The 14,702-nt window shown below is 38.4% G+C and overlaps 1 protein-coding gene and 1 pseudogene across 1 annotated transcript; both read left to right on the forward strand.

Annotated features, from left to right (window-relative positions):
• The first annotated feature begins 5,430 nt into the window (after nt 1-5,430).
• LOC118628588 lies at nt 5,431-6,413 on the forward strand (annotated as a pseudogene).
• Nucleotides 6,414-10,319: 3,906 nt separating this feature from the next.
• LOC118628589 (putative olfactory receptor 52P1) lies at nt 10,320-11,297 on the forward strand. The gene has a single exon (XM_036259563.1). The coding sequence runs from the start codon at nt 10,320-10,322 to the stop codon at nt 11,295-11,297; it is 978 nt and encodes a 325-aa protein (XP_036115456.1).
• Nucleotides 11,298-14,702: the final 3,405 nt, after the last annotated feature.

A 14,702-nucleotide genomic window follows, 5' to 3' on the forward strand; every position in this document is an offset into this window, starting at 1 on the left:
AAAGAAGAAACAATTGGTAATTTCACTTAGGCAACAAATATAAATTAGGACTTTCCTGAGCAGATTGGGATATATGGCCACCTATATTTTGTGTTTCATGGCACTTATACTACATTTCTCTTTCCATTTTATCTTATACTACTTAGATGATTATTTTATATCTTCTTTTATCTCCTCAAACCTCCAATAACTTCCTTCCCATCATCATTCTCAGTCACAGATGACCATGCTTTTACTTGCCTAGAGACAGAGGCAAAAAGGAGAAAACTTCCACAGACATCCATAACTACACCTCCCTACCTGTCTATAGCCGCACTTTCATTTCTGCCTTCCCTCTGGTTACTTTGGATGCCAAGATCCAACTCTTCACTTGTGCACTAAACTCCATTGTCTATGCCTACTTAAAGCAATCATCTCAACAATTCTCTCCTCGTTCTTTAAGTATCAATTTTCTCTCTAGAGTGGATCTTTCTCTATGAATATAGAAAGTTAATCATATCTATCCAATGTTAAAATTTATTCTTGACCACGGTTCCCTTCTTATCCCAGTTCTTTAGTTCCTTTTGCATCACAACTCCTTGAAAGAGTTATCTATATTTATTAGTTCAAATGTCTGCCTCCCATTTTGTCCTTAACTCCTTCCTACTCAGATATTACCACTGTACAATTCTGTCCCTGTCAAGGTCAATAATGACTGAAATTACTAAAAATAGTGGTCTCAGTCTTTGTTGATTTGTCATCAGTACTTTATATAGTTGACCATTTCCTTTTTGTTTTTTTTTTGAGCCACTTTCTTTACTTGGCTGCAATGGATTTTTTTCTCCTATCTTACAGTCATTCCTTACTTGTCTCTTACTAATTCTTCCTTTTCACATAATCTTTATCAGGGATTAATTTTTGGTTGCTCTTTAAATATGTTCACTCTTTTTAAAAAGTCTCATTTAACACCAGAGCTTTAAATATTATAATGATAATGCTAATTAACACATGTATATCTCCAGTGTGGACCTCTTCTTTCAAGCTTTGACTCCTGCCTTAGAGTCCTATTCACAACTTTTAAACTTTCTCCTGACTTAAATAATTTCTAGCCTTTACGAGAAGACTCTGACATGACTGATGTATCCCTCCAGATATCTTATTTAAAAAATGTATCTCTACTTTTAGCAGCTGGGACCATTGGTGCTCTGAGCCAACCACAACCTCTCTGGGCCAAAAATCTTTCAGAGGGTGGAGATAAGGGAGAGCAAATATCAGATCTGAGACCTATGCAACTTGCGCTGGATCAAGTTTCTTCTAGTGTTGCTGACCACTGAGGCTGGGGTGAGTACTGAGTGAATGAGATAAACAGAAAATTAAAGTGACAGACAGTTCTCTAAAGCTAGGAGTAGAAACAGGGAAAGATAGAGAGGGATGCCAGTCAAACAAAGATTTTCATGTCCTTGGCTAATCTGAGTAGGAGATCATCTCAAATTATCCCTTGCTTTTCATTATAAGAACCACAGTTCCTTGAATTCCTCAGGTATTTGTCTAGCCTTATTGCATACCAAAATTTATCATCAAAATGTTCTTATTTTCTGTGTACCTGATTCCTTTCTGATACAGTTAGAGATTTTAGTCTCTTTCCATTGTCCTTAAGGTTTCAAGACAAGCCAGTCAAATCGAGTTCCAGGAGCAGTTCTTCTTTAGAATATTGATGAGGTCAGAATTTCTTGAGACTAATTTTATTTTATTTTCACTTATATTGGTCTGGCCAGACAGATGAGAGTAAAGTTATATGTATTTGTTAGAGAGTGACCTTGTTCTTGAGTACCTAAACCTTCACAGTGCCCTTAGGAAGACTGGAGGGACAGAAAACTCACTCATGTGATTTCCAGTCTCCCTGGTGTCTGAGTACAACCTGGATCTTTCAAATCTAATTCTCTAATTTCCTCTTGTAATTTCACATACAGAAAACTTAGAAGCTGCCAAGCTCTGAATTCCTGCTTCAGTATCCCCAGGTTCCCTTTATCTTCTCCCGGCAGAATCAGGTGACTGCCAATTGAACAGCCTAATAGATGTTTTTTCTTTAGCAGAAACTAAGATACACATTCCTTCATTCTTTTTTTTTTTTTATCCTCACCCGAGGACATTTTTGCAATTTTTGTACAGATAGAGTCGGGGGGGAGAGAGAGAGAGAGAAACATCGACGTGAAAGGGACACATCGAGTGGCTGCCACCCACACAACCGACCAGGGCCGGGGACAAACTGCAACCGAGGTACGTGCCCTTAGCGGGAACCGAACCCGGCTCTCTCCAGACCGCAGGCCGACGCTCTAACCGCTGAGCCAAACCGGCCAGGGCCATTCCTTCATTCTTAGTGGCAGCACAGACTCATGCCTGTGGCTTCTTTATGGACTCTCCATCTCTGAGTAGCTACTGGTTTATGTAACTTTTCTTCATAGCATAAGTCAGTGTAACATTTTAACACATATATTGAAGATTATTGAATTATGTCTTCTCATTAGAATATATCATGAAACATGTATGCTCTTACTCTTCATTATATAGCAAATATCTAGAAGAATGCCTGGTACATAGTTGACTCTCAATAAAGTTTTTCTTTTTTATATAAAATAATTCAAAAAAAGAGCAGCATTACAAAAGATAAGAGTGTTCATAAAATAGAAACTTAAGACACTGAAGGGGAATCATGCTTATTTGATGTGGATTGCGTTTACAAACAGTGACGTTATGAAAAGAAAACATTCTCAGACTCAGAGGGTCTAAAGTTGAGAAAGTCTGCCTCAAAAACACATCTACTCTAGATTTGAACAACCAACTGCCAGGTGCCCACTTTTTAAGATACCACATTTAGGAGTCAAGCATCACATAATTATTGAACTATATATGCCTTGTACCTTATTTCTCAATTGCATTAAAATATTATATTCCATTGATTTATATATTGTTTATTTAAATTTTTTTTCTTTATTGATTTTAGAGAGAAAGAGTAAGGGATAGGGAGAGATAAATAAAAACATCAATGAGCGAGAACATCGATTGGTCGCCTTCTTCACACACCCTACTGGGAATCAGGCCTACAACCTGGGCATATTTCCTGACTGGGAATCGAACCGGTGATCTCTTGGTGCATGGGTCGATACTCAACCACTGAGCCACACTGGTTGGACAATTTATATATAGTTTAAAAATATATCAGGTATTTCCAGGATAAAAGTAAAAAATATTTAAACTTTTCCACCATGGGCATTGATATGTTTATAATCAATCTTTTTTTGTTTTGTTTTGTTATAACTTGATTTTTGAATTTTAAGGTTATACAAAACTATAGTAGAATTGGCAATAAACTTTACTGTTTGGCTTTAAAATTCAAACAAAATAATAAGTGCATTAGTAATTAATATTTATAATAACATTATTACCTATGTAATTTATAGCTGTAGTAAGTGTTGACTGAAAGTAGTAAACTTGTAATAGTATATGAGAAATGCGTACACTATTGCAATTAATAAACAAAATGATTTGGTCTTTTAATAATGCAATTGCAGATAAATTGAGAATTTTAAATATATTATTTTATATTATTATAGTATTTTTATCCTATTTTAGGTGTTTCCATATTCTAAAAATTTTTTTAAATGAGTGCAAGTGATTGAACTTAACATTGATATCTCTTCTAAACACAAGAGTGTTTGAGTAGCAAAGACTGAATATCATTAAGGTAAGAATGATGATTCTGACTTCATCTACAGGAATCTCTCGAGGTTCTGAGGAAAATAGTTCTTTCTCTCTTTTCTTCTTTCCTATTGGCATAATCTTAAATTCATAGACTAGTCACTTCAAGAAACATACTCTGATTTAACTCCCCACTAACCCTCTAGCCTCTTTATTTCTTCTTTCCTTCCCATGGCAGGCTTCATCTTGAAGTTTTCCTGGAGTACACACTTGTGTGGCTCCTGGCCTGACCTATCATATCAGGGCTCATACTTCAAAGTAGACAAAAGGGACTAAGGCAGTTATGTTTTATGATCAAACTAAGGTATCTGACCAGTCAAGAAAGCAGACAAAAATGTATCATATAGACTAGAAATGTATTAAAGGGCTTATAAAGAAGCACCTTTTGGAGTATATAGAGTGAAAAAAACATAATGGGCATTGTAGATCTCGTGAGAGAAGGTCTTGTCTGATTCAAAAGGAAGAAGAAACATCATTTACAAACATGGCCATTTACCCAAATATGTCAAAAATATTTTCAATGGCAGCATTCAATCCTTTATCCATATATTGTTAAACATTTTTTATTGCCCTAATATATAAAAGGCAATGGTGTTGAATAAAGAGAAATAATTGAGATGCAGAAAGTTCATAGTGTAATGGGCAAGAGATATACACATAATTTTACAAAGTTTATATTTCCGAAGGAGGTTATGCTGAAGATGTATTCAGCTGGGCTTTGAATAATTTGTTAGCACCTTGGCAGGTGACCAAATGATAACAACCACTTTGTGGAAAAAAAAATCCAAACTATTGTATGAAAAGGCATGCAGGTATAATAAAATATGCTTTGGGATATTTCAAAATGTCCAAAATTAGATATGGCTTATATATGGCTGGAACATAAAGCATATAGGCCCTACACTGTAGAGGAATGTGGTGGTAAATAACACTAGAAAGGTGGTCAAGAGCCAGAATAAGATTATGAAGAGCTTTTCACACCATTGTGTTAAGACACTCGTGGAAAACAAATTGCATGCTCAGATTAGGTAAATTGAGTACAGTGTGGCAAAGGTGTGGGTCTGCACAGAGCAATCACACGTGCTTATGAAGTCCCTGGGTTAGTGACAGCAGGCACGGTTACAACCCTAGTACTGAAGGGAAGAGGGTAGTATTTGGTGGCCAGTGGGAACCATCCAGAGAAGGCTGTTTGAAGCCAGTTTGCAGCAATCCTGACAGGAGAGAGCTGAAGAAATGATCCCCAACCTTCCTCCGATCTCCTGTTGGTGTTTCCTATTGCCGAACCGAACCAGAAGTGAGAGAGTAGGGGAGTGTGTTGAGGTAGTCCAGTGTCCCAGGGCCCAGCACATAATGAAAGTGATAGAGTGTAGACCAGTGGAGGTTAAAGCAAAATATACTGCATTGTGTACACTAAGAAAGGTTATATTTGTATTTTAGCTGACTACATACACATGCTACAATATTTAGGCAGCAATATAGAGGCATCACTGGAAGATCGAAATCCTAGAAGTAGGCATATTAGTTACATAGCTATTTTAATAATCCAGGCAAAAATGAGGAAGGCATAAATTGTAATAGAATTGGTGAGAATGAAAGGCAAGAAGTTGAATGAGTACATAGAATAAGTTCCACCAAGATGACTTTTATTTTCTCACCACTTTCAGGAAGAGAAAGCTCTCTGTTCTCTGCATCATTATGGTCTCTGCATTGGTTCCCAAAGACAGTGCCTTCCATCCTTCCTCCTTTGTTCTACTTGGAATCTCTGGAATGCAAGACCAGCATGTTTGGGCTGCCATCCCCTTCTGCTCCATGTATATCCTTGCTCTGGTTGGCAATAGTGCCATCCTGTACATCATCATGACAGACAGAACTCTACATGAGCCAATGTACCTGTTCCTGTGTCTGACCTGGTACTCTGTTCGACCACATTGCCTAAAATGCTAACAATCTTCTGGCTTAGGTCCCACATAATTTCCTACTATGGCTGCCTCACCCAGATGTTTTTTGTTCACACTATCTTCGCCACAGAATCAGTTGTTCTGCTGGCTATGACTTTTGACCGCTATGTGGTTACCTGCCATCTACTCCATTATACATCCATCTTCAACGCCACGGTGATTGGGAAGATTGGTCTGGCATGTGTGGTTTATGACCTTCTCTTTGTTTTCCCCTTTGTCATCCTCATTGAATGCTTACCCTTCTGTGGACCTCATATCATCCCCCACATCTAATGTGAGTACATGAGTATTGCCAAGCTGGCCTGTGCCAGCATCAAGCCCAACACCATTTATGGTCTCGCTGTGGCACTTTCAGTCACTGGCATGGATGTGATCCTCTGTGCCACCTCATATGGCCTAATCCTGCAGACTGTGTTGTGGCTGCCTTAGAAGAATGTCCAGTTCCGAGCAATTAGCACTTGTGGAGCCCACATTTGCATGATTCTTGTATTGTATTTCCCCGCCTTTTTTTCTTTTTTCACCTACCACTTTGACCACCAGGTACCTTCTCGTGTCCATATCGTACTTGCAAATCTCTATCTCCTTATGTCTCCTGTTCTCAACCCCCTGGTCTATGGCATTAACACCAAACAGATTTGCCTGAGAATATTTAGCTTTTTTTATGTGGAGGAGGTAACCATATTCTCTCCATACCACAAAGACCAATGGAAGAAGTTATAATTAATCTCTTACCTTCTCCAACACCTCTTTTCCTCGGACTAGAGGTTGTTGTTTCTGCTAATCAAAGCCAGTCTGTATCTGAGAGTTTTTGAGGTATTTAAAAAAACTCATTTATACCTGCCCAATCAACAGAAGGCCTTTTTTTTAAGTTTGTTTGTTTTTGTTTTTGTTTTTTTCAAATGAGGCTATGGGCTTTGAATCTTCTTAGGAAAAGGTCAGAAGACAATGCAGTACATTTGAAAGTAAGAGCCAAAAATATTCTCTCAATGTACAAAACTCTCATGTGCTAGAAGTAGAGGAAAAGTAGTCACAAAAGAACTATTATAGCTTCAAGAAATTGAGAATACATACGTACACACACATATATTTATTGATTGATTGAGTACTAGCACTTTCTTATAGCAAGTGTATTTACAGGAAGACCATCAGCTCTAGACTAGAGATGGTTGTGAGATTCCATGACTCTCTAGATCTGGGTTTAGGTTTAAAAATAGATAAAGATGCCCTGGCAAGTTTTGCTCTGTGGTTAGAGCCTCAGCCCTTGGACCAAAGAGTCTTGGGTTTGGTTCCAGTCAAGGGCACATAACTCAGATGTGGTTCTGTTCCCGACCCTGGTTAGGGTCATGCAGGAGGCAACCAGTCTATGTGTCTCTCTCACATCAATGTTTCTCTTTCTCTCTCCCTCCTTCCCTCCCTCCCTCCCTCCCTCCCTCCCTCCCTCCCTCCCTCTCTTCCACTCTATCTAAAATCAATGTGTGTGTATATATAACCTCGGGTAAAGATTAACAAACAGAAAAAAAATAGATGAAGATGACAGCTGGGTGTCTTATTGTGAGAAGTCTGTAAACACACGAATCAATGGGAAAATCATAGTACGACTCTAAAAGAATGACTTCAAAGATGATCCTTTCTAACTAGTCACCTCATGACAGATTACCTTTGCATTTTTCCTAATATTCTAAGAGTGATCATTTCACATGTAAATTATTTTTGGTTCATTGTAAACTCAGTCTGACCTTTTGTTTACCACATTTAGTTAACAGCCTTTTGGGTATATAAGAATTTCCCAAACACAGCATTTCCTGATGTTGATTTTTAGGGCATCCGAGGAGAATCAGGTTACCTTTTCCAAGAGCTGGGGTTTTTTGTCTTGTTTTGTTTTTGTTCTTTATGTTTGCTTGTTTGTTTCTGGATACCTTAAAATAAATAAAAGCTAATAACCAGTCTACCCCCTTACACAATTCATTAATATTCATCAGAGTCAACACTTCATCATATGTTATTACTAAGAACTCTCTACATTCTAAGGAATTCACTTCACTTTTCAACTTCAGGATTCATATCCCTTTCTTTTTCTAAGGTCTGAGATTCAGCCCACATAGAGTTGACTTAGCTTGTAATGAGATATCTTAAGAATAAGGGTCATTTTAACAGACAATTTTCTTTATTATACTATTGTAAAATATGTATAACATAAATTGGCATGTCAACTCATTATATTGGGCAAACATCATGACTATTTACAAAACTTTCATCACCACCAATAACAACTCTGTAAGCATTACGTAGTAACTCCCCATTCCTACCTCTGTGCAGTCCATGGAAATCCGTAATCTACAATCTGAAGAATATAAGCCTTTCCCAAGAACTTTAGAAACATTGTTTATTTATTTATTTTTGTAGTTGAGCTTTCATTCAAAACTATGCATTAAGGAACAACTATATACCAGGTATATTAGGCATTGATTTTCATAGGTGATTAAGGCACAGTACCCAATCAGAAAACTCACAGTCAAGGAAGAGAAGTAAGATAATTACAATAGAATATGGCATTAGCAGCAACAAGGAGTAAAAGGTATTATTGGAGCGAAGACAAAAGTGTTTATGTTAAGAAACTTTAATTTATTTCTCTTACAGTAAGGTAATTATTATTGTCTGATCTGTCTTAATTCTAGGCCCTCTTTCCATAAGCTGAGGCAAAGATTACAACCTGTCCATACATTGAGAGTATATTTTTGGTTGCCACTTGTCATTATCACCCTTCAAAACCATCTTGAGACAGAGACAAAAGATGACTATGGCCAAGACTCAGTGCGTGTTATTATTTTTGCAGGAGGGAGCTGTGTGTGTGTCCATAAGCAGGTTCATCTGTGCACGCCTCTTTATGGTCCTTTCTGTTGATGTATTGATTGTCCCAGACCAGTTATTCTGCCAATTACTTTCCTCTGCCACCAGTTTCCTCTTACTGACACCTAACTCTGAACAAAGTCCCTACAGGGCCTGTGTAGGCGGAACATGTACTACATCAGGATTTAGAATCTGGCTCTCTGAGTCCTGCTTCTGTTCAGTGTTTGCATGATTTTGTTACCGTGTTATTCTGTCTTATACATTTTGAATAAACTTAGAAAAATACTCTTCGACAAACTTTAATGACTTTACTCCTTTGAACTAACCATTTATATATATATATATATACACACACACACACACACACACACACACACACACACACACATATATCAACATCTGGCCACAGAAGTTGAGGAGATTCTGGGGGATGAGAGGCTCAGGGTGGGGGTAGGATATGAATTGAAGAAAAGTGGCCCGGGAAATGTCAGGGGCAATGCCATTTGCCTGGGGTAAAGGTCAGAGCCTGAAAATCAGAAAGCAGCTAGGGATAGATAGATGGACCTTGAGGCTGTAAGAACAATAGGGACTCTGCCTCTAATGCCTTCATGGACACAATTACTTCTTCCGTGGAGTTAATCCATTCCTGGTTCTCACTTGGGACTGAGGGCCTCTGGAATCCCCAAACTGCCCGACCCTGGAGAAGGTTCATACCCAGGTGTAACTTCCCCCCTCTCTCTCCCCAGGTGCTTCCAGGACTGGCGAAGTCTTGAACATACCTAGGATCCCTAAAGTCAACCAGCCTTACCTCCTGGGAGCACAGGGCACATCCAGGGCCAATATTACACATAATTGTAGTGGTGCCTTGTGTGTATGTTTGGGGAAGGAGGGAGTAGCAAAGAGCTCATTCTGGGCACCCTTGGGGGCCCTTACTTAGGTCACTTAAAGGACACACCGTGGATTGTAGGTGCCCAAAACTGAAGAGAGCGGAGATGCAGGGCCGTGAGTGTGCTCCCCAAGAGCCACGTGAATATTTTCTAAGACATACCTATATACATGTGGACACACCTACACACACGCTTTTGAAGGTGTCTAACACCAGCTTTCCTCTCTCACATTACCTCACATTCAGGTAAGTAGTTCTAGGTGGGGGGTGGGCTTTGTATTCACAGTTTGGTAGCCTATTGTCTGAAGTTCAGGAGCTCAAAACCCCAATACCTGCCTCATTTCAGGCTTCAGTGCACAGTTCACATTAAGAAGGTCTTCACAAGTCCCATCTCTTCTCCAAATGTGTATTTTTTTTTAATGTGTGAATGAACAATTCTATTATAAACTTTTAAGTTATCTTATTTTATCAAAATTCTTGTTGACCTTTTAGATCTTTGGCTGCTAAGAGGCATATGTAATGTTTTGTCAATTTCTCTTTGTAATTTTATCTATTTTTGTTTCACATACTTCAAGTTAAATTCTTTAAAACGATACACATTCATTCACTAATATACATTATATATGTAATGTTTACTTTGTTAATGATTAATGAATTACTTTGTCCTTAATAAAACATTATCAAAATGCATTCTCTTAGATATTAATGTTGTGATATCACATTTTACTACTATAATACTGCAGTATAATGCTATCACAATCTCAGAATAATTTTTATGTATGTTAATAGTCCAACTCTTGTTTTTCTCTTTGAAAATCTTAATTTTTTTATTTGAACTCTTGCTGGTGCTGTTTCTTCATTGTTTCTCTCAGGTAATTCACCAGGGTTCCACCATGACTACTTGCAATGCTTCCTGGAGCCATCCTTCTTTCTTCATTCTCCAAGGCATTCCTGGGATGGAGGACAAACACAGATGGATATCTATCCCCTTTTCTTCTATGTACTTCCTCACCATCCTCGGGAACTGCACTATCCTCTTCACCATCTCCACAGAGCGCTCCCTGCACAAGCCTATGTTCCTGCTCCTCTGCATGCTGGCCCTCACGGACCTGGGCATGTCCACAACCACCGTTCCCAAGGTGCTCTGCATCTTCTGGTTTGGCCTGAGCAGGATTAGCTATGAGGGCTGCCTGGTCCAGCTGTTCTTCATCCACTCCATCTCTGCCTTGCAGTCTGCTATTCTAATGACCATGGCCTTTGACCGCTATGTGGCCATCTGTGAGCCCCTGCGCTATGCCACCATCTTGCCCAATAGTCGCATTGGGCTCATTGGCCTAGTGAGTTTAGTGAGAGCCATCCTGTTCATTCTGCCCATGCCCATCCTCCTCCAGCAGGTGCCCTTTCATGCCAATCGTGTCATCCCCACCACCTACTGTGAGCACATGGCTGTAGTAAAGATGGTGTGTGTGGACACCACAGTCAACAGGATATATGGTCTCGTGGTGGCCTTGTTGGTTGCTGGGCTGGACATCTCAGCAATTGCTTCATCTTATGTGCTAATCATCCGGGCTGTCATGCGGCTCTCTTCTAGGGAAGCCCACCACAAAGCAGTCAACACCTGCACCACCCACATCTGTGTCATGCTTATCTCTTACACTCCTTCTCTTTTCTCGTTTCTCACTCACCGCTTTGGTCGGAGGATTCCACCCCATGTCCACACCATCCTTGGCAACCTCTACTTCCTTGTACCTCCAATGCTCAATCCTATTATTTATGGAGTGAAAACAAAGGAGTTTCGGGAAAAAGTGGCCAAACGCATGTGCTGGAGGAAGGTGTCCATAACCATTGCCCATGGTCAGAAACCTGGCTGATCATCCAGCCGAGGTAGGTATGAGAAAAACAGGTTATGTAGATGCAATTCCTAGGAGAATTGGCTAATGGTATAAATTGTCATATTGGCAGGTTAACTGCCTGAATCCTTTGGATATGATACTGAGACACAGGAAACCTACTCGCTCTCACTAAATTCAAAGCAAGGCAATTATCCCAAATGAAATGAAAATAATGACACCTGTTCTCCATACCTGATATGGTAGTTGGGAAAATTAGATGTGATAATATATGTAAAAGCACCTTAAACAACACACACCGAACACATGTAACACCGGTAAAATGTTTTCTTATGGAGGGAACGTAAGAACAAACAAGAACTTGCCCACCACTTTGAGAAGGCAAGTCCGGTCGTGTGTTGGTGTGAGTATGCATTTGTATTTGTGTGTTTAAGGGGAGGTGGGAAGTGAAGATTATTTGTGGGAACTGAGAAGGAACATGGAAAGTACCAAAGTATATTAGACTCATTCATTTATTATCCCTGCTACTGGAGCGTTACATCTGGGCTACATGACTTGTTGCTTCTCTGTGAACTAGAGAATATGGACAAGAAACATAATCTCCAATTCCCAGAGAAATTTCAAAATAAAAATAAAAATGGGAAGCTCTCAAGCTTATAAGGTTGATATGTATTTTACCTAATTTCACACGTGTAAAAACTCTTAGAGTCAACTGTCCTGTTTATCTCAACTAATTCCTGTGTCTGGTAAGAATTTCCCACAGAGAAAACTCTGAGACTGTTCTGTTAGTGGTTATAGTCATAAAATTCAGTTTTGTACTGGAAATCTTTGGCTACAGACCTCTGCAAGGCAATTTCTCTGGGAGCTCAGAAAGAAGGCATGAGTAATTATTTGGAACAGCTTGTGGAACTCAGATCCTGTGCCCTGATATGGGACTTCATTAAATTCAGATGATATTGTTTATCACTTCTTGACACTGATTAGAGATATAGTGGCCAATATTTTAAGATGCATGAAGTTTGAAAACAGAAAAATTCTAGGGTTATTCATCATATTGTAGAACTAATGTATGAAGGTAGAATTTAGTGAAAAAAATACCTACACTTAAGGCCACATAACCACTATTTTAAACAGGCTTAAACTATTTAAAGTACAGTAAATAAATAAAATTTCTCCAGAATGTGGTACCTGATATGATAAATAAAAAGAAAGGCTCAAGTATACTGAACAATTCAATAACGAGAGCTGAGAAAGCTGGGATATTTCAGAGGCTGAAATAAGGGGCACAGCCTTCAGGGAAAGAAAAAACTCAGGATTGTATTGGAAGCACCTTCTCTATAAATCGAGGACCAGAAAAAACATTGTAGGAGCAGCAATGTTTGAGGAACACAGTACTGCCTATCTAAAAGGAATACCAATAGAACATACTTGACCCACCACAATCATATAACAACAACAACAAAATTCACTCAGCAAAATGTTTTATGATTAATCATTTAATTGACAAATAAATTTCAGATTCTGAAAGGCCCTGAGGCAATGTTAGCTTGATGAGCTGTGGTTGTACAAATTTACTCTTTGCTGAGATCTTAGAATATTTCTTTTTTCATCTGATTTAAATGGGAGTGGGGTACAGAAGCAAAGTCCACATGCTATAAAATATTATCCACCTTTCACTTTTATTTTCCTTTTGTCTATGGTGAGACAGTTTTTTAAAAATGCCTTTCACACTTATTTTATTTTCCTTTTGTCTATGGTGAGACAGTTTTTTAAAAATGATTTATTTACACTTAAAAAACAATCCATATTATTGGAATTGTGCCAGAGCGCTGGAAGGAGCAATTGATTCTGGCAAAATTGAGTGAACTAAAGAAAATCAGTGAAAACACAAGAAGAAAACCTAACTGCGCCTGTCCTTTCTGGCTTGGACTTTCTTTTTTTTGTCCTTCTCTAAAAGTGTTATTAATCTGTGGTTGATGGTTTCTACTGTGGGATGAGCTTGACTCCTCTCCTGTGGGTTTGCTGGAAATGTGACAAGTAACATTAATATTCAGTGTTTTCATTTCCATGTCTGTAAAGTTGTTCCTAGCCATGCCAAAGCTAGGAACAATTGTTCCTATGTTTCATATTTTGGTCAGATTAATTACCTGTCCTTGTCCGTGAGGTATTTTAAAGTTGCATTAAAACAGGGTCCACTTTACTTTCATTATCTCCATTATCTATGGAGAATTTGAAATGGTCCCAAGCTCCCAAATAAATTATTAATAATTACATAATACTAATAATATAAATGTCTTCTAATAAATGATAAGGGAGGTGACACCTCTGACCACTAGAGTCTAAGGTATTGGGGCAAAAGATTTTTCAGCACTGGAAACTCAAAACCTGGGTTCCCCCAAATAAAGGACCCAAGACAAAAACGTGCTTATTGGCAGTTTATTTAGAAATGTAGTTACAAGGAGTGGGAGAGCAAAACAGGCAGAGTGAAACTGGGAAGCAGGCAAAACCAACAAGACATTTAATCCAGTTTTACACTGCTAGTGGAGATTGTGCCCAACTCTGCCAGGACCATCTGAGAAACCTTATGAAATATTTCACAATTGCCTTTCTCGGGGGATGAAAGGATTATACTCAATGGAGTCCTACTGACTGCTCAAAAGTGTTGACTACCCCATGCTTTCGGGTTGTGTATGCATGACAGCAGAGCTGGTTGCTGGGGGTGTCCTATGCTGTGCAGTCAGAGCAGCCCCATGGCAAGAAGCTCTGGGTAGTAGACATGACCTGTCTTGTTGCCCCTGCATGGAATTGGTCACTGTAACAGTGGCTGAATGTGTGACCAAGGGGATTCTGAAGTGGTGTACAAGGATTGTCTAGAGTACCAAGCTACAACTTGGGGATCACTATAAATCTTGTAGTAGGATATTTTAATTTTTAACAAATATTTACCAAACTCAAGGAAAATTCAATCTTAAGATAAGATAAATGTTTATACATGTCTTTTATGGACAAAGGTATACAGTAAAAATTAAACAAGAAATAACTTCTCTGGGTAAAATTAAATTATAGTTTATTAATTATATAAATAAGAACACATTACTATATTTTTTTATTTTTTTTAATCTTTATTGTTGAAAGTATTACAGATGTCTCCCTTTCCCCCCATTTAATTTTTTGTCCCCCCATTTAATTTTTTATTTTGTTAATTTATTTAATAACATCTCTTAGCAACTGTCCCATATGAGCACAAACAGACCTATTTTATTATTTTGCTTAACTCCTTAGTGTTTCTCTGTATGTTTGTTAAATTTATTTCAGCTGTCACCTATTAATGGACAGATGATTGTTCCAGGTTTTTATTATTTATAAAGGTCATATGAGCATCTTGTTATATTGACCTTTTTTTCCCTGCATATGGCAAGTATTATT

This window comes from Molossus molossus, unplaced genomic scaffold (genome assembly GCF_014108415.1).
Source record: "Molossus molossus isolate mMolMol1 unplaced genomic scaffold, mMolMol1.p scaffold_m16_p_13, whole genome shotgun sequence".
In the NCBI taxonomy this organism is placed as follows: domain Eukaryota; kingdom Metazoa; phylum Chordata; class Mammalia; order Chiroptera; family Molossidae; genus Molossus; species Molossus molossus.